The 23,138-nt window shown below is 37.1% G+C and overlaps 1 protein-coding gene across 1 annotated transcript in view; it reads right to left on the bottom strand.

Moving 5' to 3' along the window:
• Positions 1-549: 549 nt before the first annotated feature.
• ADGRA3 (adhesion G protein-coupled receptor A3) overlaps positions 550-23,138 on the bottom strand; it is a 58,091-nt gene continuing 35,502 nt past the window's right edge. The window contains exons 9-19 of the mRNA XM_075091757.1: positions 22,671-22,872; positions 18,788-18,937; positions 15,929-16,090; positions 15,459-15,662; positions 14,182-14,395; positions 13,821-14,029; positions 8,840-8,964; positions 8,169-8,292; positions 6,323-6,468; positions 2,324-2,419; positions 550-2,126 (exon numbers count right to left, since the gene is read on the bottom strand). Coding sequence (XP_074947858.1) covers positions 884-2,126; positions 2,324-2,419; positions 6,323-6,468; positions 8,169-8,292; positions 8,840-8,964; positions 13,821-14,029; positions 14,182-14,395; positions 15,459-15,662; positions 15,929-16,090; positions 18,788-18,937; positions 22,671-22,872 — 2,875 coding nt within the window. The 3' untranslated portion in view covers positions 550-883. The remainder of the gene's footprint in view (positions 2,127-2,323; positions 2,420-6,322; positions 6,469-8,168; positions 8,293-8,839; positions 8,965-13,820; positions 14,030-14,181; positions 14,396-15,458; positions 15,663-15,928; positions 16,091-18,787; positions 18,938-22,670; positions 22,873-23,138) is intronic.

Raw genomic sequence — 23,138 nt, 5'->3', positions numbered from 1 at the left:
TCCCATTAGTACCTATCAAAACACCTGCACTATCATCCTTCCACACTATTACACCCAAAATACTTTTCACAGATATGCACTGACGACCTTTGCAAATTAGCACCTATTGTCAGTGAACATTCATAACCTTCTCAACTACAAATGATTAAAACAAATTTTTTAAAAAAATTGATACCATTCAAGTAATTATGAGGGCAAAATAGAGTACTATCCAAAAACATCACCACGTAAACTAAAACTCGGTACAAGTTAAAATAAGCCACAGCCATCTGAAAATATAACTAACTTATTGAGCAAGTACAAGACAATGATTTTGGAATAAACAAGTTGCCTGTATACTAAAAATCTCTTAAATGTAGCTTCTTCATTCCAAACAAATTCTTCGTCTCGTGCAATAATTGAGCTATTTGCATTGTCTATTTCAGGGACGAAATATTTTCTTTAGTGACTGAAACTCCTAATTTTCAGATCCTGAAGTATTGAAATCAAGATGACATTCAGTACAATAATCTTTTTAAAAAAACCCAACAAATAAATGCAACATTGGGCTGCTGGGGAAAATACTATTTATTACACATTTAAATACAAATTTGAAATGTGTTGTGGACACATCTGCAGGGTTACAGGTAAAAAATAAAAGTGTACAAAGTTATGTTCTGCATCTCTCAAGACTGACGCTTCAAAAAAATTTTCACAAAATACCAAAAGTTCATCTTGTAAGAACAGCAAAGATAATGCATACAATCTTTTGCTTGGCAGATTATCACTGTTCCCTCCCTGCATCACGTACCTAGAGTTTGTAAACAGTCTTCAAAAGCGTTAATAGCTTTAAGGAATGTGTAATCACAGTTCATATGGATTTGTCCCGCAACGAATTATAATGCTACACAGTAGTTTCGTGTTTCCACAACCCAGTTCTAATATTACCAGTACTGTCTGCAGTGAGCAAGGGCCCATCCTGTCCACTGCTTTTAAGTGGTCCGTTCTGAATGGCTAAATTTAAGCCGTAAGATTTTTGTTGGTTTTCAAGTTCAACCGCTATTGGTTTCCTTAGAATATCTTTTTTGTTGTTGGTAGTTATTGTTTTTTCAGTATTTCTGCTACCTTTCGGAAGCGTACTGCAGGCATCACTGCTATCCTGTTGGGATTGGTTATACTGACGTTCTCTATATGCCAGATAGGCTCTTCGGCTCCTTGAATGCCCTTCGCTATTGCTTTGTCGACTTTTAGGTAAGCCATTTTGCACGCTTCCTTCCACGCTTGTGGGAACATCGTACGCATATTCCCTCAATACTGCAAGCCTGCTGGCACGATGTCCCTTGCTTCTATTTTTATGATGCCGATTTGGGTGTCCGTTTGTCCGAAACTGTACCTCTAAGGGAGCTACATGCATTTTGATGTCATTATCCACTGAGTGTTCAGTGAGACTGTTATCAAGCTGAGGACCCGTGTTCAATGGCAGAGAAGTAGGGTGGCACTGAGCTGCTGCAGCTTGTAAGTTAGTTAGTTTGCAACCTTGAGAAGAATTTTTTAGGCTTGATGCACTTTTATTTGTGCATGAAGATTCTGCGCTACTGTTGGTGCACTTAGGGGCCTCTCCGTTGGTTCCACTGGAACTGGAGGGCTGCACATTTACTTGCACTGAATACGTACTCCTTCCAGGGCAGCAAGTCGTTATCCAAGCATGCCTGACATCCTCCCTGTTAATGCAGTGGTGCACCATAAGAAAGGCACTGAGGCTTAAACATGTTGCCCCGAAAAAACAGCTGAAGATCAGGTCCATGGGATAATACAGGGAAACAGACAGAGCTCCAAAGATCCACAGAGCGACATACAAAAGCAAAGTAAGGCCCACTCCCAGCAGCTGCGCTTGAAAACTGTGCTCGTTCTCCAAAGCAGATGTAGAAACTAGTGACACTGACAATGAATCTTGATGAGCCAGTTCCCCGTGTTCATTGGTGGCCAGACGCTGCTGTTCCTCAACAGGTTCCTTAAGTTCATATTTACGATCAGGGTGACGCTTTAGTTGTATGAATATGCTGAGAAAATACATACAGTTTATGAAAATTATAAAGCTAGCTGGTCCATAAAATGCTCCTAAGCTAGGTTCCCAAGTCATCCAGCAACTGGAAAAGAAACGAACCAAAGAATCAAAATTAACATCTTCTCACAAGTCACTTATGCTTTATCAGTTCATAATGGTGCTTTGAAATGATCTTGGCTGTGTTATATTTTCTGGAAGAACCAGAATTAATTGCAAAGAGTACTTAGAAAAGCAAACCCATGAAATCTTATGACAAGGCTCTCAGTTTATGGTACTTACTACGGAGCATTAGGTCTGCTGCCATAATTTCGGATGTTTGCTGCCGCTGTTATTCCACAAACTATGATAGGGATCCCTCCGCCAATAAGGTAGAACCTAAAAAGTAAAGCCATTACATTAGTGGGTGCTTAGTGGCAATGGATTTTATTCAGTCACCACAGAGGAAAGGAGAGCTTTCCAGGATTCTGGAAATATGCAGGTTTTTTAAGAAAATAATTGGGGTGAATTGGGTTTGGGCTTATGCAATATCCATTTTTTTTAAGTCTTCCTCACTACAATTCTTCTTTCTCCTGTTGTAAACCACGTCTCTCTCACAGCTGCTCACCTCCCTCTGAGGCACTGAAGGAAGGAATACACAGCTAGAAGGAAGAATCAAAAGCTGGTAGTCAAAAGTTGTAAACTGCTGGAAGAGAATACAGAAACTTTGAGGGAAAATACTAAGTGATATGTCCCGTATTCCAGAGGTGAACTTGCCTAATATTATGGACACTGTGTTCAGGTGATCAACCATAAGAACTCTTGTTGCTTGAGTTTTTTGTGTGTGGAGGGGTTTGGGGAGTAGTGTTGGGAGTTGTTTTTATTTATTTTAAGGGACTCTATAATCTCATAGTATACACCTCCTGCTTTCCTGTGGCGGTGTTAATAAAAACTGTATGCCACAAGGACAAGGGTGTATGTTGTTGGAGTATCTAACTTTTCATTCCAGTTTCTGTGAATTCATATTGAGTTCATTAGTGGCAGATCAATAATTACTGACAATCATTCAAATTAATGGCACGCTGTCCTGCATCTTACGTTAATCCAGTCCAAATTCAGATCAGAAGACGCAGTGAAAGCTACTACTGTGACATACAGATGGATAGTTTGTTTTGTCAACAAGCGACATCTATTCCGATGGTCCTGGACCTTTCCACTGCATTTCAGATTATTCGCCAGAAGTTACTGCTGTCTGACTTGAGACACAAACCAGCCTAAAATAAGTTAAGCCTTTCTTGGAAGTCTAGGTACACAAAAGGTATTATGTAGTTGCTGAATCTGACAAAGATCAAATTCTATCATTTGATCACTCCATATCTTGATGCAGCAATCAGGAGCTGGACAGATGAAACAGATCTTTGTGGCAATTTTGCTCTACTTATCTTTCACTAGAAATTACTAAATGCACCACCTACTCTCACATGAACAGCTAGGTGAAGCTGGTTCTGCACAAGGCAAATTCTTACTGGTGGGAGTATGAAGCAGTAGGGATTGTTCGTAGGCATAGCTGTTTGCTGCACTGAAGGAACATGTTCACAATCAGCCTTGAACCATACCAGGATACCAAGTACCAACATAAAAAAAAAAGGAGGAAAAAACCACCCTAAACTACTTGTATGTTGGCGTGTCTAAGTCTTCAGTAATTCCCAAGAGCCCAAATTACAAACCAAAACTATCATGCAGCAAGGAACTGTACAAACAGAATAGTGACTTAAGAAACATATACAAAGTATGCTAGAGGAGATGCAGTAATATTAAGATTTTGGGGCAGAATACTGTACAGACTAAAACACTTTTCCTTAAGTTAGACCAAAGAGAAAAACAAACCTAATGACATGGGTACACAAGAGGTGTTACAATCGTAACAGGAAAAAAACCCAAACCCATAAGTAGTGAAATGCTGTTTCCAAGAACATCATTCACCCAGTATTTGTGTTATAGTAATACAAGTATTTGTATTAATTTTAAATAAAACTAAAAAATACAAATATTTGTACTTTTATTTCATGCTTTACATGAAGTATCCCCTTCAGCGAGGTTCTTTGTAAAGTAGTACTTTTAGCTAAAAAATTCGAAATGGTTTTCTTTTGTCTTGGTTGGAGCCTGCTGAACAAAATTCCATTTCTGCATGACAAACTCCATTTCCCTCTTGTGACTGGCAGCTGAAGACCTCAGTTATTTTTATACCCTCTTGCCTGGCACAGCAATGCAATATACTTGGCATCAAGTTTTTCCACAGTTAAGAAACCCAACCAGTGCCAAGCGTTCCACTGTCTTCTCAACACGGCTGATGTGAGCCACAGCAAATCTCTTTTCTACTGCCTATAGTGGCTTCTGCAGAACTCCAAATCCATTTCAAAGTCTTTTTCCACCTTGTTCATGACCTGTGACAAAGTCCCATTAACACTGAATGAATAACAAAATTGTCTTACATGCAGTGAATTTCCCAAAATAAAGAATAAAGCTTATCTGTGCAAGAGGGGAAGGAAGCTTAACAGGTATCAAGTCCACTCTCAGGAAATACCTCCAGGAACTGAAGATCAGCATAAACATCATGCCTACCTATCATCCGCAAGGTGGACTTCTTTCAACCCAAGAACACAAAGCAGAATTATTTACATATGGCAAATAAGGATAAAAATGCGTACCTACATATATTTGGTTTTGGTTTTTTTTTCTGTTCCAAAAGACCCTTTGTAATTCTGAAAAGGCATACAGAGGAGAAATAGAAACAGTGTGGAGACAAACAGAGAATCTGTTGTTTTGTCTCTTTAAATTCGAGAGGCTGGGCAGCCTAATAACAGTACGTAACCAGTTCCAAACAAGCAGGAAACTCTTACACAAAACTCTGCCCCATGCCATGATGGGTAGTTTTGTTTTGAACATGAGTTTAAAAGACAACTGAATAAAAAAAAAAAAACCCTTCTATGGCTGTTCCATACAAAAACATCACAGAGGTATCTGACTGAGGAAATCCCTCATCTGCAAAACCTGGATGTTGAGAAAAACTGAAAAATATTAAGCATGTTTGTTCTGTTCTGCTATTTGTCTCCAGGGTTAGTGATACTGTCACAGATGAGGTGAAATGGTACGTATGTGTTTATGTCTATGCAGAGCTGAGCCTGTGAGGCTGGTAAATTTATTCTAACATTTTTCAAAGCAAGAACACCATGACAAAAAAAAGGGATGGTGGCGGGGCGGGGGGACGGGGTGGATCACAACAGACGTTGAAAAGGCTACTCAGTACCCTGCTGGAAGGCACACAGTTGGTGATGGGCATGATATCCTACAGTGAATAAAAAATATTTACTTTCTCTTAAAACTAATAAAAGTTAAGGAGAGCAAAGACAGCACTTAAGTGGTATAAATATTAACCTTAAATTAACTATTAAATTTTATATTTAATTTAAATAACTTAAATATTTATTAAATATGTAATATTCTATAAATGAAATATTTCTATATGCTTGTATATAGTAGTGCAAGTTTTAGTTGACATTCAGAAAAGCATTTCTGATTTTCTGCAGCCTGTACTTCAAAATCAAGCTTTAAGTTTTTGCCTATAACTAATCAAAGTTAATCAGCTTCTGCCACCTTGTGGAGAATTTCAGCTTAGCGGTTTTTAATTACTATCTAGAGGCTCAGTAAGCTATAGGAACAAAGTTATGTTAATGTTTTCTGTTAAAAATATTTCACATTGGGTGAATTTCACAGATAATTTGTCCAATTTCATTGATTTCAGAAATAAAAATTCTAAGAGGAATGCTTCACAAAGAACACTATTTCCATTTGATAAAGACTGATACCAATTTTTCAAACTATTTGTAGGCAAACTTTGGAAAACACATTCAAGTATTTACTTAAGTTGCAGTCTCTGTTAGTTGTGTGATAACAGTTCTCCACATTCTTTCTTCTAGGATAATTTAATGGGAAGTGTTGCTATATACAGCCCTAATCAAAGCCCTAGTGGTGATGCTGAAATACTACCTATTTCTTAATTTACAAATCAGGAACACAACATTGCAACAGTAATATGCTAAGACCAATCGTCCTTCACCTCATTCTCCTTAACATAATGATGAGGAACAGGAAAATCTGGAAAGGACTTTGCAGACCTGTGAAGAATATCTTCTAGAGAAGGCACTTGCAAAAAACCAGTAGTGACCCGTTATGTTTTCTGGTCAGAATATGAGCATAGCAACTTGGGAAATAAGGAGTTGCAGACACAAATATCCAGCTCACCTCAGCATTGGTCTGGGTGGAGGTGGCGGCTCATCAGGATCTTGACATCTTTTTGCTTTTTTGGTTACTTGCTTGTAAATATTACGAGATGTCACTCCCAGCCACAGTACTGTCGCAAGAGTGGAATAATGAAGAATTATCCCAACCTTAAAAAAAAAGAAAATAAAAATGAACCCCCAAACATTTCCTTTTTACCAAGTTAAAAAATTAATCACTTAACATGCAACTTGCATATCTCATGCAAACCATCTTCTGTTGGTTGAATCTGGAAAGGTTACATAGCTGCAGTTGCCTCTAGTGGAAGGAAAACTTAATAATGCAGGAAAAACTTTGCTGGCCAGCACTTTTAATATTACATATCAATCATACACTTTAGGAAACTCTGTATTTCATGAAACACCTTAAAATGTCTGTGTTACAGATATTCAAACTGAAACAAGCAAGGGAACAGCAAGCGAATGATACTGTGGTAACTATGTAGCATGCAGCAAAATATAGACAGCTAACAAACTTATCAGCAAGTTTAACATAATGCAAAAATAAATCACCAAGAAAACTGTCATAGTTTAAATATATAACCAGCCCAAACATAAACGCAAAGTCATCCTCACAGACTGACTGAGCACTACTGTTAAGAAAACAGTTGGCTCTCAGATCCTTTTGCATCTGCAGTATTTTACAAACTGAACATGGTTTTCTTAAAAAAAGTTCCAGGAATTCCCAAGTCCCTGGATTTTTGTTAAGAAAGGCACAATCTGGTTATCCTGTATTTCCTTACTTATAAGCCAACGCTGACATGAAGTGACTGCAAGAAGTAGGTTTCATATATCCCTTAAATGACAGCACACATGCATAGAAGAGGTGATGACACTTCAGTTTCTGTTAAGATGACCCGAAGTGGTTTTTTTCCCAAGTTTCAATCACCAGTAAAACCACAACTCTTAACCCATATCACAGAATTTCTCTTGGAAGATTACTGTCTCCAAGTGGGCAAGAAAAACAGGTTACAGTTTGTCAAACTATTTCATCATCTCCGTATATATGCGTGTGCGCACGCATGCACACATGCATGCACACAGACTAGCATTCTCTTTATATCTGTAGGAGAAAGCAGGGACCTACTTTATTACAACACTTTGAACTGTCAACCTAATAACTACTGTAAATTCAAACAAAAAGCCTTATGGAATATTATGGTGAGGGATTAGAAACTTCTATGAGTGACTGGATAGAAAAAAGAAAACATTAAAAAAAATTCACTGATATCATTCCAAAGTGGCAACTGTTCCTATACTGAAACACTGCAACCGAATTAGACCTGGCCAAATCTCAGAAGAAAAAAATCATTATAAAAGAGGAGTCTCAATAAAGCTAGTGATGTTTGTTTAGAGAAAGCGTGAGTCTGATTTGAAACACTTCTCTCTCCCTCTAGGCTTTGCTGAGCAAATGGAAATAAATATTTTAATACTTGTGGAAATCAGTTTTCACATGGTCTGTAAAGGCCACATACAGGTCTATAAAACAATTTCATAAGAAGTAAGTCTCAAAAATAAAACACGTAGAACTTTTTCTTGTTATAGCATTTTGGGCAAAGAAAAATTCCGTTGGCATTTCTGAAAGACTTCTCCACTTTTCAAGTAACAAACTAGTCTTATCTTCACGGCTAGATGAAAACAAGAGAAATCTTTAAAGTAAAAAAAATTTGATTTTTTTTGTCTAAATTCTACATTCTGATGAAATGTCTGTACAGTACTACTGTTCCACAGGAGGCAAAGGGGAGGCGTATTCATATATACGAGTATGAAACCGGTAAATAATTTTTTCAAGTGTGTGCATGTTTACTTACCGCTTGGCAAATGCTGGCATTCCTGGTCTGAGTTATCCCTCCAATAAACATCACACATGTCAGGAAAATATGAAAGCTCAGGTTAACTAGCATATGCCAGCTTTTTACACTGATCCTGATCACACTGTTAAAAGAAACGAATTAGACAACATAAAACACAGCTGCATTATTGTTTTTCAGAAACTAGCAAGATAGACTAGCGGTAAATGAGATATAATTACTGTTAATGATTGTTTGAATACCATGTACTTTGTAATCAAATATAATCTCTGGTCTTCATCACAAGAAATTAAAACACCCTCCTATTAACTAGCTTTATACAACTATTTGGGGCCTGATTCAAAAATTTTAGGCTTCAAGCTTTCACATCAACAGAAATGTAAAAGGCTGAACAGTTTGTTAAATTCTAGCATCGTTCTTGAGTGGTCTCTTCTTTAATTCTTAGCTTTTGCTTCACGATGAAAGAGATACATGGTTATGACAGCTAAATTGTCGTATGCAAGAACAGATGAAATAGCTACTTGCTTAACTGTTCGTTTGCAGCAACAAATTTTATAGGGGGGAAAAAAGCCACAAATGCAGATTACCATATTGTCATCTTATGAAAAAGAAAAAGCAGTCCTAAGCACTATAAAACTAATTTTTTTTAGTGTAGTAATTTTGATTCATACCTGTGATGGTATATGTAACTGACTATGATCATCAACAGGCACATTAGCAAAACCATGGCAGTGGCATAAATTACTGGATGCAAGAGATCAGCTGGCTGTGTATATAATTCAGCTCCTGTCAAGTCCTGACAACAAAAACAAAATTAACATTAGTCCACCTTACCTCTTCATTTTTTTTTGGGGGGGTGGGGTGGTGTAGGAAGAATGGCAGAAGAAAAACAAAGTAAAGTAGTAACAGGAACCTTCCAGATTAAATCCACCCCCCTCACCCCCAACCCTCCAATTATTTATTATTTTGATGTTCCTGGCTTTCTTCCACAATTACCTGCTAATCTGGCTGACCTTTATAAATGCAGTCACACATCTTGGAGAACTCAAACTTCATATATGATTGAATACACAGAGAAGTTCGCAGCTTATAGACACACACCATTTTCTTCTTCTTACATGTAGTGCATGTAGAACTGTGTGATTCAGTTATGATTATTTCTTCTGCAACAACCCAAAGAACATTACAGACAGTGCCCTCAACAAGTCTGTAGATGACGCTATAGACTGGGGAGACTGATCAATAGATCGGAGTCTATTCAGAGGGATGTTGGTGAGCCAGAGTAACATGCCTATAAAACATCATGAAATTTAGCCAAGTTAAACATGAAAAGGTGTACACCTGGGATGGTGCATGCATGCAACAATACAGGCTAGGCACTGGACTAAATAGAAAGCAATTAAAGAACCATTTGAGGATTCTGGTAGACAGAAGTTGACCACAAGTCAGCAGTGTAGCCTGCAGCCCGAGGCCACACTTCACTGTACTAGCAAAACCTCAGCAAGCAGGTGAATTGATTATTCCTGTCTGTTCAGCACCAAGACCACCTCTGCAGAACTGTCTTCAATGTAAAGCTCCCCAGTACAAGAAAGGGACTGATACTGGATGGAGCAAGTCCAACAGATCACAGGGATGACTAGCAGGCAGAAGCATGTAATGTCTGAGGCGGAAAAAACTGGGTTTGTTAATCTTTAAGAAAAGCAAGATTGGAGAAATCTCATTATACTGAACTACCTACTGGGATGGCATAAAGAAGACTGAGTCAAACTCTTCTTGGAGATGAACCATGAAATGATGAGAGGCAATAGACATTATCAGCAGCATGGAAAATCTGATTAGCTACATGAAAAAAATTTTGATGAAAACGGTCACATACTGCCCAGACAGACTGTGTAATCTCTGTCCTTGGAGATAGGCATTATGACCTAGAGCAGTATGATCTGACTTTGAAGCTGATCAAACTTTGAGCAGGTAATTGGACAAAATGACACCCAGATGTTCCTACCAGACTGTTATTCTAGGATTACTGCTTGACCAGAATAGATAGTTGATAACTTAAATAGAATTCAACAGCTCTTCAGCATTTTTCAATTTTTCTGAATCTGCCCATCAAAATATTACTCAAGGAGTAAGCATGAACTAGAACCTTGGACTGTTAAAGCATGGCGGTATTTCAAATAACATCTGAGATCTTCATTTACTAACAAGAATAGCAAGAAAAAATAATTCTGTTTGGATGCAGCTGCAGTTTACTACAGTTCCGTTTCCATAATGGTAATAAACACAAAAAATACCCAAATGAAACCCCAAAACCAAAAAAGAACTTCAGTCCCTTCCAGCACTAAAAAACATCAAATTTGCTTAAATAAGATTGGTGGAAAAATATATTAAAAAGATTTTTTCAGAACAGACAGGAAACAAAATTCTCACCCCTATAACTCTTGAGTGAGTCATTCTTAAACTTCTAGAGTTGGCAGTACTCAAAAGTGTGTTGCGGGAACAGAGAGCAAATTTGACACTCACAAAGAATAGTAGAACATTAGGAGGAAGCTTCAGTTTGTTTTGAGAAAAATCACAGTGATATACAATCTGTTTTTAAGGTTAAGACAGCTAATCTGACTTCATGAACAGAAGAAGAGTTCTTGAACTGAGGCTTACAATCATATTAGTCAGCAGTCTCTTCACCACTCCTTCAATTGTTCTTTCATCAGAATATAAATTTGTTATTCCTAACTAATGCACCAACCTCATTTCAAATTAATTTAATCAGATTGTCAGTTTTATTTTTATGTATTTGGTTCTCTTTGGCAAGATATTATGCCTCAGGCAGGCAGTGTCATCTGATTTCAACACTACCCATGGCCTGGTTGATCTCCAACTAGAGATCCCTAGGAACTCACTGCTGTTACAAGCATGAGCGAATGTCCTGTCACACATAGCCGGTGAGTATCAGAGGACAGAATCTGCAGAATTCCTGTTTTTGCTTTCAGATTGGTGACAGGTAACAAGATGCCACGCGTGTATTGGTGTGAACTTAGAGAACAAGAGCTACAAAGTCACAAGATCTACAATAATCTTCTAAGATATCTGAGAAAACTTAGTATGCCTAGCCTAGCTAGCAAAGGCCTTGACCCAATACCTACTAAGTCAATGGAATTCTTACCGACTGCACTGACATTTTTAATCAGACCTACTAAAAGGAGTGCGGGGAGCTAACAATGTTATTTCTGAGCTAAACTAATCCTAAAAATAATTTAATAAAAAAGAATGACAGTAAAATTACAGCAGAGATGACATTAAGAACAACATTGGGGCATTTATATCCAACTAGCAGAACTCTGTTTCTTCTCAACTACCATTGCTAGTTTTTTCCCTCTGCCATAGGCCTACGTATAACAATATTTCAGCTGAGCCTCCTAGTTACCTCTTCTATTATTAAACAGTGGTTAAAATGATTTCCAAATAAATACAAGATTTTGTAACTGTATCTTCCTAATGCACTAGATTAGAGAACTAAGCACTCATTTACAGGTTTCCTTATCAGAAAGAACTTCACATTACGTTCTGAAATGTATAGAGACAGGTCAGTACATAGAACCTGCTTTCTTCTACATACATATGTATTAAAGTAGAGTATAAAAAAAAGTGAAATAACTCCGATTAATTCATTTGCCATCCAGCCAGGATGGTGGAATATTGCGTTCAGGTCCCTCCTGCCACTACTGTTCATGTATTTGATGTTAATGACAACTGCTGAATTAAAAGCCAAACTTCTAGAACTGAATCCAGAACTATGAGCCTGGGACTAGAACCCGGATTTTCACAACACTAAATCTACAAATGAAATGGGGTAATATGGCTTTTTTTAGTTAATATATGCATAGCCTATTATGGCTTTTGTAGTCAATATAGGGATAGGCATTAGGAAAACCTCCTTCAGCAGCTAGACATCCAGAGCTCTTGCAGCGTACTAACTGTGTGCAAGGAACATCTAACATGAGCATTATTCTCTCTCCTCCTCCACCTACCCCTTCCTCTCCAGTCCCTATCACCTAACATTTTTGGGAAGTAGCTAAATATTTATGAAATACCAGTTTTGAGCAAGCATAGCATGAGAGCCACTGGCAGAAAAGTTGCCTCTTTCCCTAACTTTTTTGATTTCAGATTGTCAACAGTTCTCTATATAACTCAAAATAAGATACTGATATAATCTTACCATGTATTAATTTAAAAATAGTCATTTACACCAGCAGATTGAGTATGCTCTTCATTTTCCTTCCTCCAGATGGCAGAAATGTGACCAATTTAAAGCATCATCTCTCTTTACATGCACTCTACACATACAAATGAAGTTTAATTCCATTTTAAAGAACACTTATGTTTTAGGAAAGGATTATATATTTTAAAAATATCAGAGAATGAAACTATAGGATTAGAACGGTTTGAAGTAATTTAAAACAGTACCTTCAGAGGTAAAGTGAAAAGTTGGTCTCTGAGCTCTTTTAAAAACCTTGGCATGTGGATCTTATTTATGTTTAGCTTTTTGGTATTGTACTATTTAGTTCTCTTAAGATGAAGGTTTTTGAAAATTTGAGTTGCGAAACAAAAACATCAACTTCTCATGCACTGATCATGACAAAGGAATCCTCTTTCTTTCATGTACAATTAAATAAAAATATTTAATTCCACACAGAGCACATTAACTACAACAAAACCCATACCAAATTTACACTTAACAGTATTTCCTAAACATCTTACTAGCCTACCATTTTTATGTACCATATTTTATCATTTGATGATATATCACTGACTTTTAATGATATGGCTTTAACTTTATTTGGTGAAGTATGACATGACTGGTAAGCAGGGTAGCAGTCGCCATCTCTAAAAAAGGGGAGCTTCCCAGGCCGGATTCTGAAATGGAGAGCTCTGGGAACAAAGTAGTAGTACTTTATAACTTAAGAGCACTAAAAGAAAGTGTGTCACTCCCTTCTTCAACTATCACTAAATTTTAGAACTGGTTAACCATTTTATTGACATCAATATGTTAAGACTAGAGTTCAGATACTGTATTTTAAAAATATTTTTGATAGTAACTAAATATTTCAACTTTTTTTCCTTCTTCAGTCAATGTCTTCTGGTAACAGATCTACATGCTAGTGAATTAATACCTAATTTGCAGTGACATAGCTATCTCTGGTTATGGGTTATAGCAAGAATAAATATACCCGGGAAAACATTCCTGTCAATAAGCAAAGCTAACAAATTTAATGTACCACAGATAGATTTTTTTTTTTTTACTGTTACCTTTCCTTATTTTAAAATGTTATTATCAGACTAAAACTCATAAAAGCCCATTTGATTCAGTAGCTCATTAAAATGGCTTCCTACAATACAGTACTTTTCATATGAAAATTCTTTTGTGTCTAGTATATTCATTAATTAACTTCAGTTTGACAGATTTCCACTTGAACCTCATCTTACATCAACATTTACATCAAAACAAGCAGAAAAAGATTTGTTTCTTATGCCTAGGTTTTCTGTGAAATGGAATGTGGGGAATACACCTTTAATGCAAGAAAAAAACCCACAGAATTGCATTTTAAATATTTTTAAGTTCCAGAAAGAGACGTGTAATTCTAAGTGTCATACCATTAAAACTGCATAGTTGCTGAGGGAGTAGCACTGAATGGTAGTAATATTTTCATCGGACAGAAGAATGCGACAACCATCCGATTTCCATCCCCCTTGTCCGTTCAGCAGATCAAAGTCCCACTGAGCCGCAACAGCATCTGCTCCATGCGCAATGCGCCGCAGTGTCACATTTATAGGAACATGGTGACTGGCTAGGTTTAAACCATCTGTTACAGAAGAAATGAGTTTGCACATAAATTTCTCGACAGGTAACACGTTAGATACTAAAAACCTTTTACTAGATATATACTAGTCAAAACAAAGGAGTCAAAAATGTTTCTTATTTTCGAAGATCATAAAAAAAGTAATAAAAACAAACCTATCTTGGTAAGAATAACTGGTGTTACAACTGTACGACGTTTTCCATCATCAGCCAGATTTGTTGAATTTCCTGTTGCTGGAAAAAGCTTTCCATTACGAAATGCAATAAGCTGAAGCTTGTAGACAGATTCATCTGCTGGTCTGACATCTCTTTTTTGCTTTTGAGTGAAAAGGGAAGCTGGCAACTGGATAGAAGCCTCTACAATTGTGTTCTAGAAATAAACAGTTTTTTAAAGAGAAAATTAAATTCCTTTCAGAGACTAAATTAGCAACTCCTCCAACCGAACAGTGTCAGAGATGAATGCGTTTAGCAGACTATGCATTGGGACAAACTTATCTGACAGTGTTTCCAAGTAATCTACGATAACACGGTTGCATCAGGTTATTAAAGTCTTAACACATTTTTAAAAAGGAAAAAAAAAGTTAAGATTCTGTACTTGCCTTACTTGTTATAGAGAGTAAAGCTGAAGTTAATATCAGTAAAGTATTACAAAAGTTTTCCATATTAGACTATTGGCCACTAAAAGAAGCAACGAAGGCTGTAATTTTGTGCATTAGTAGCATTCAAAATGAAACACTGTATACAAACAGGTTTTGGTAACTTGTACATAAATTATACTTGGGTAGGGAAGCATGCGTGTCATTTCATCAAAATACATAAACATAATTTCAAATACACAGCCTGCAGTGAGTGACATCCAAGCTCATGAAGTGATAAAAAGCAAACTGGTACGCTGGGGAACGTAACTGAAAAAGCACTTTAACAGAATATGAGGAAGTGTTTGGTGTGTGGGTGTGTGTGCGTACACACAAAAACCTTCCAGGTCCATTTTCTACTTCATGCTTAATTACATTATCACTCTGAGGAGAGTATTTCAGACTGGTAATAGGAGACTGGTAATATCTGATTTCTTACATAATGAAGGTATATTAATATGTAATGAAGGTAATACAGCAAAATAATGCTAAGTATTATTATGAACTAGGGAGCATCTCAATTTCTATACTTCTGAAAAGGTCTGAAAGCATCTTTCAACTTAAGATGTTTAATAAAGAAAACCACATCTACTTGTTAAAAATTGTGCCCATTAAAAAATTATTCTATAACCAAACTTTATTATCATTTGCCACTTTTAATATCTCTTGTCACAGTCATTCTGGATTATGTGAAAATGCTACTTTAACATTAGAAATTATGAATATAAGCTTGCTTTTCAAATGCTTCATATGTAAGATATTATTACAAAGTCAGTAGGGAAACAATGAGTATCCAACCTTTAAAGCCAGACTTGACAGTGTATTTGAAATGTTGCACTTAAAGCTTAATTGTTTATCTAGATTTCCATCTGGATCTCTTCTCCCATAATCACTGAGTCCGGTACGGTCTGATGTAGCCACTTTCTGAAACACGGTGCATGTCATCCCGGTGAAACCAGCAGCCTTTATTACATAAGCCTCAAGAGCAATATTTGGCGAATACTGTGACGACAAAATTCAAATATTAAATGATTTTACACACCCACAGGAAGAATAAATAACTTAAAGGGATTCTTCACCATAAAAAAAACCACCCAGAAAACTGTTTCTGTTTATCTGGCAGGGATAAATCTGTCCAGAGTATTTCTCTTCTCCCTACAGAAATAGTAGGCATTTCAGATAATGCCAACATCTACTAAGAAAAATAAAAAGCTATTGAAACTCAAAAGCCAGAAAAATGTCTTCTAAATAAATAAATTTATACTTACAGTAGAATAAACTTGAGCTCCATTTGCAAGCCGATACATAGCAATTTTCTGTAGACACTGTACAATTCTAGTGCAAGCCTTGGCTTCTCTTTGTGCCATCCACAGAACACGTTCATCAGCTAACATAATGTTACTTGCTATGTCCACCATCACGTCACCAAGCTAACAGGGAAGAGAAATAGGACTATTTTATATCATTGAAAGCGTTCATCAAGTAGGATCATTATCAGGCAATACAAAGAGACTTGTCAGCACAAAAAGCAAAATGAAATAGGTTGTTCCTATTTCAGTCAACACTTGTCAAGCTGAGATACTGAAACACTGACTCAGGCATTTACCTCCATCCAACAAAAGTGTTATGCCAATGTAATTTCTGTTTACATTATACTTAGAAAGCAAAAACATGAGAAATACAGATATTTTATTAAAAGCAAAGGGGATAATACTCCACGTTCTAATGTACTAATTATTCAAAAAGACTATTTGTAATCAACTTTAAACCTAAAATAAATAAACTATAAATCAACAATACAAAGATAAGAGTAATAAAGGCAAAAATTAGCACACAACGTTTCTGCTCCTCTTCCTTTTGCTATGTCTGCTTTTTCTTTGATTCCTTCCTTACTTGCCTTCAATCTTGCAAGAACTGTTTTAGGTTGCAGGTTATACGTGAGAGACAGCAAACACCCATAGGTACCAGAGCTACTTTCAAACCACCAATTACATTGTTGTAAGTTTATGCTGACACTCCCTTACCCCGTCTTCTGTACGACAGGCTGATACAAAATTAATTCCCTTTATAGTTTTTTAGGCCACAATTCTGCCAAAACTAATGAGCACCTACATTGACAACATTGACCTATGTTGGATTTTCACAACATTTAAGAAGCAGTGACAAATACTGCACCAAAGGTGAAGATGCATCTATTTTCTAGTTGAATTGACTAAAATGCAATTCACTGTGCCTAAATTTAGGAACTGGAATTTTCTGCATAAAGAGAGACAGGGTGGGGTGCAAAAGCCACCTCCTTCACCATCCAGGCTTCCCAATTTCTTTTCAGAATATTACTAATAAGGAGAGAACACAGGAGTTTGTCCTTATTTTTTCAAATCTTTAAAAATAAAGGCAAGAACAGGAATATAAAAATATTTACTATTTTAAGAACTGTCTCTTTTAGGGACAGAAGCTACGATCAGTGAACATTCTCAATAGCTAACACAGAGCCTCAAGCAGCATTTGCAGGCCATAGCCTTTTTCATTAAATTCTCAAGAACAAAGTTAGATTAATTTAAGATGTTTATTATGAGTTAGTACTACTTGAAAACTGGTAATGTTTAACACATCAACAAATGCTGAGTTTACAATAAGTTATCAGTATTAAGGTCTTGAAGTCACAGGACTCAAGTTGTTTCATGTTTCATACTTTAAAAAAAATATTACACATAATATTCTTTCCCCTGCTTATCAGGGTATCCATAGGATTTTCCAACTGCATTTTAACTTAAGACAATCTGCTAAGAACTGTCTGAACATTTGTCTTCGGTTTGTTTCTTCTTCTGAAAAAGCTATTAAATGAAGCTTTTTATAATTCACAGTATTTATCTTTCAGAATAGCCACTGCAATACAAAGAACTGACAATAAGATGTATGAGTGAATACAGCGTCAAGAAAGTTTGTAAATACCCTAATAAGAAACAACTCTTCTTAATAGCTACTGAAAATTATTAAATGAAATTGCACTCACATTCATAGAATATATCAGCAAATCAATGGCTGACTTCAAATCAAACAAATTAAGATTAAAAAAGAAAATCCATCATCTAAGACCAAAACTAGCTATGAATTTAACTGAGATCTTTTCATATCATCTGCTACCTTCAAACATGGCAAAGTAATACCAGATTGTGCCACTCTACATGCAATAAGTCACAGCTGAGAAAAGAATATCCTTATGATGTTCACAAATAATGCAGCAGTCTAAACCATGTTTCTATTTTCCACTGGGGACAAAACCAGCCATTTAATGAACTGCTTGTATAATTCCAAAATACACACTCAAAAAAAAAAATCCAAGTTATGATTGTAAAAAGGAGATTTAGCCTGAAAATTCTCCAAGGAGTTCTGTAAAGAATTTACAACTAGCATTTATGGTTTGCTGAGGGTGGACGGGGAAATTTGGCTTTTTTTCCTGGCACAAGTTTAAAATTGAGACACTGTGGTCTCCAACTTCCCAACATGGACTGTATAGTGAGATAAATATAACCTCTGTTCAGCAGTGAAACAGAGAGTTCCTACCCACTGGTGGGACTATTCAACCACTCGCTTTTTCTCCCCAACAATGAGCGTTCTCTAAGTTTTTATTTTTAATGTCTTGTCTTATATCCTGCAAGATATAGGAATATCGAAAACCTTAGAGATACAGCTCAATACTGAATAAAGACAGCCTACCATGGTAGGAGGGGAGAAGATAAGTCTTGTTTTATTCATTATTGAGAGGATCTCTGAGGCTTTCATTATTTGTGTTTTTAGATAAGAACATACCAATGAAAACCTGTGTGACCCACTCCATATTAAATAAAAACAGACTTACTGTACCTATCTCCCTGCTCCAGTGCTGATCAGAGGTGTTACTCACATTACAGGCCCAGTGAATGCTGGATCATCTCAGCGCGAATGCAAAGTCTGTGACCATGGGTCAGCAACTTCAGGGACCTACTAAACAAACAAAAACATGGAATAGAATCTGATAATCCACTAACTCAGTGCCTGCATCTAATGTTGATAAGGTTTCACTGCTCAGAATACTTAAGGACAAACACTTTGATTATCTTTAAAATGATGGCAAATTATCCAGTTACCTCTTTATATTTTTCAGCAAATCTTCCAAATTTCTCTATCATTTCAGCCACAAAAATAACATCCATCTTATCAGAAAAATTTGCTGCTTCAACAGTGTAAGCCAAGAGCTGTCTTGCTGTTGCCACTGCATTAGTAAGGTTGAGCGGCATCTACGTAGAGAACAAACATAAGCATTTTGAAGAAATGAAAATTAAGTACAAGATAAAGGCAATACTTAAGCAATTAATAAGTAATCATTTCCCAAACAGGATAGCAATTCCCACAGGGATCACAGTGTTTTAAGTATCCAGGGACTACCACCTTCTCTGTTAGGAGAAACATTTCCTAGAAGCCAGAGAACCAGCATTTGCACCTGCAGCCAGAAACTGAGTTTTATCCTATTGCCTCCTATTGAGAGAGGTGTTGCACCAACAAAAGAAGGAAAAAAAAAAAAAAAAACACAGTACTGTCAAATGCTTATTTTCCTTTTCACCAGAGCCTAGACATGACAACGCTAAGCTCCAAAAATATGGCATTTTATAGCAAGAGAAGCCAAAAGAAAAAAAATCAAACACGTGACTGCTTTAGCATTCACTCGATTCTGTAATTACAGAGAACATTTGGAATGGAACACACCCAAAAAAAAAAAGAACCAAAACCAAACTAAAACACATACCCAAAAAAACCCCACAAGACAGATTCCCTATATGACAAAGCTAATGATTTTGTTCCTGAAGCAAGCACCATGCTAGAAAATTCTTCACTAAACAGTATGCAACACCAACATGCCTGAGCTAGCAGGGACCAAAAATGGGAAATTTCATGTAGTACAGTAGAAAGCTGTGCAAATGTTATCAGCTCATGTTCAGATGCTGTTTATCCATGATAATCCAAACTAGAGATGCCCTGTCTCTCTGTTTCTTGGTGTACAGCTATCTAGCCTGCCTTAGTGAATTTGCAATGTGCCACATAAACACAACTAAATATATATATATATCTGCTGGTCTTAGCAACTGTACATAAATTTGAATGCAATTAATGGAAGATTATTTTTTTCCAAAACACTAGAAGTCATGCATTTAAAGTGTAAATAAATTTCAAAGTTAGCACACACACTGAACAAAGTCAACTTTCAAATTCAGATATTCTGAATAATTTCTTTGAACTTTTTCTTCAAACATTAATTTCTTTTCACCTAAAACCATACCTGTATGATACAAATAAGAATAATGACACATAAATTTTCTTGTATAAACATTAAAGGTTTTACTCAATTTTAAATTTAGACCTCTACTTGATTTAAATTGCTTGTCAGACTTCTAGTGTTCAAAATGGCTCAACTATCTTTGTGTTCAAAGGCTTTAAAGATACTTATGTTATTACATGTAATATTAGTCTCAAAGATACAATAAATTTCTGTGCCCAAAACTGCTAAAAATTCCAGACTTACTACGCATAAAAGGAGGAAGACTCTAATGAGTAAGGACACCTCCTAAAACCAAAACATGCTGCTACTTCCTTTTAAAAAACAAAATCCAAAAGCTCTATTTCAGTGTAGCATACCTGTGTGCGTGTATTTTTAAGCAGATATCTTCCTATTATCTACTTCACACATGGAAATTATACTTCTGCTTTATGAAGATACTAATCTGACCCTCTGTGCTGGTTTTGGCTGGGATAGAGTTAATTTTCTCCTTAGTAGATAGCATGGGGCTGTGGTTTGGATTTGTGCTGCAAACAGCATCCATTATACAGGGATGTGTTAGTTACTGCTGAGCAGGGATTATACAGAGCCAAGGCTTTTTCTGCTTCTCACCCCACCAGCGAGTGGGCTGGGGGGGCACAAGGAGCTGGGAGGGGACACAGCTGGGACAGCTGACCCCAACTGACCCAAGGGATACTCCACACCATATGGCATCATGCTCAGCACACAGAGCTGGGGGAATGTTGGGGGGGCGGTGGGGGCACTGCTCAGAGGCTGGCTGGGCATTGGTTGGTTGCTGGTGAGTAATTATCTTCATTTGCATCACTTGTCTTTCTTGGTTTCATTTCTCTCTGTCATTTTCCTTTTCATTACAATTTATTATCATCATTATTATTATTTTATTTCAATTATTAAAATCTTCTCATCTCAACCCTTTCTTGCTTTTACCCTTCCAATTCTCTTCCCCTCTATGCTGCTGGGGAGTGAGTGAGCAGCTGTGTGGTGCTCAGTTGCTGGCCACAACACCCTCACATTTACACTTCCTAACACAAAGTTGGCAACATTATTCTGCAATCTGATTAATGCTGGCTAACCAAAAGCAGTTACAATAGGCTGAAGTAAGAGTTGCAACTGTTCAAGAGCCTAGATTAAGTTGGACTACAGTACGCAGGCAGGAGTAGCATTGAGCTGTTACAGGCCTTGTAGGAAAATGAATTCCCAGGTGAGGAAAAAGCAAAGCAAGAGCATCAAAGCTCTCAGTAAGCAAACACTCAACCTTGCTGTGTCCCACAAAAGGACAAAGGATGCCCAGCATCATCTCCTACCTGCTAGCCAGTCATTAAGCACCACCACCTCCCATTTCAGCCCTCAAACATGTTTCCTGTGACCAAGCCATGGCATGCACCTCTAGTGCTAGGAATATAAAGCACAAATAGTTAAGTCAACCCCTAAGTCTATCTTGGGCCAGAACAGGCAGTCCTTTCCCTTTCTCTGCCTTTCCATCTTTCTTATACCAGTGCTCACTGGTCCTCAGGGAAACAGAGCAGGAAGATCAAAAGCTACGTCCGCATTAGTAAGTAAATGAACACAGAGGGAACAAGTCAGCAATAACCCATCTACACAACATGCGGTTCAATGCTTTTGCCTCAAACTAGGTTTAGCCCAAGCCACTGGACGTCAAGCCTTCATTACGTGTATAAATCAGAGACATCCGAAGGGCAAGTATCAGTTTAGATCCTGATTGTCCCAGTTAGGGGCTGTGGTGCTTCTGATACACAGCGTGAAGTTTTCTCCAAAGAAACGTGAGCTCAGGCACTGAAACACTCTGAACACATGCAACACACAGCAATCCTATCCTGAGGTCAGGCATGCACCACGGCCCATGTTAAACGTAAGAGACACTACTAACATCAACTCAAGTGTCATGCTGTATTATTACAAAACAAACAGAAAAAACCCCACCACACCGAGAAACATTCTCACATCTCCATATTTTCACCTGTTGCATTGATGTTAGTGATCTGACAGCACGCACTGGAAAACATCAAGCTTAAACCAGAGGTTCAAAGCTTCATGGAGTATTTTACAATACAGCACCTATGCATACAAGGTTGGGTATATCACTGCAGAACAGTGTTTGTGAAAGTGCATTAATTAACTCCTCAAAAGGAGAGTCGAGGTGAAAAATTGTTTCATAGCTACATTTAAACTCCAAAACGCTCTCTTGTATCCTTGTGAGTCCTATCAGATTAGAGAAGCCTAGTTAAAACTCAGTACTTTCACTAGTTAACTCTCATCAACCACACCAAGTCTATTAAGAGCTTGACTACTCTCTCATTTAATGAGAATAGCTGTTCTACATTATAACTTCAGCTTGCCTTGTTTCTGTATAGCATGTGGGCAGGACAGGGCATCCAGCTGACAAAACAATCATGGCAAGTACCATTCTCTCATGCTTTACACAAGTACAACAAAGAATAAAAATTCCCTTGCACTTTCAATCTGGCAGCACTCAAAATAGATATTAAACCAAACTCTTAACATAAACCTAAAGTTCTAGTGTTGTACTCAGAGGTACGTGTTCAATATAATTCATCTGGAGCACCAGTGTTAAGGGTTTAAAAAAAATAATGGAGAAACAGACTTCTGAGTTTTTATTTTCATTATAGAATTTGATTTTCTAGAAATGCACAAATTACCTGATTGAACATATAGAGAACTCGAGTCACATCATTTGCATATTGGCACCTGGAGTAGTCCTCTTCTGCCCAGTACCCTCCCCTGTCACATCTGCGCCAGGCTCTTCTCTCATCTTGTGAGTTGCCAGGATATATCCCACTGCCAGCAGAGTAACGCGTACACAGCAGGTATGCTGTGATGCCTGCCAATGTTCTAGGCCACCTGGGGAGTCAAAAGCAAAAAAAAAAAAAAGAGACAAATTTACATGACAAGTAAATAGAAGGATTAAGCACTACAACATGGAATAAAGAGACACTCAAAACTACGCATCTCTAAACTATTTAAAGGGCCAACCTTGGCTTGCCTTCAGTATTTTCAAGCTGTTCATATTTGTGTGCTATTAACAAAATGAGTTCTAAGGCTAGCATACCTTTTTTGAATTCTTTCATGAGGTTGCAGGTAGATTGAAAAAAGGTGCTTATGAAATT

The sequence above is a fragment of the Phalacrocorax aristotelis genome, chromosome 4 (assembly GCF_949628215.1).
Source record: "Phalacrocorax aristotelis chromosome 4, bGulAri2.1, whole genome shotgun sequence".
NCBI classification, from domain to species: domain Eukaryota; kingdom Metazoa; phylum Chordata; class Aves; order Suliformes; family Phalacrocoracidae; genus Phalacrocorax; species Phalacrocorax aristotelis.
Note: the sequence above shows the minus strand (reverse complement) of the source record. Positions and strands in the feature narration are given on the sequence as shown.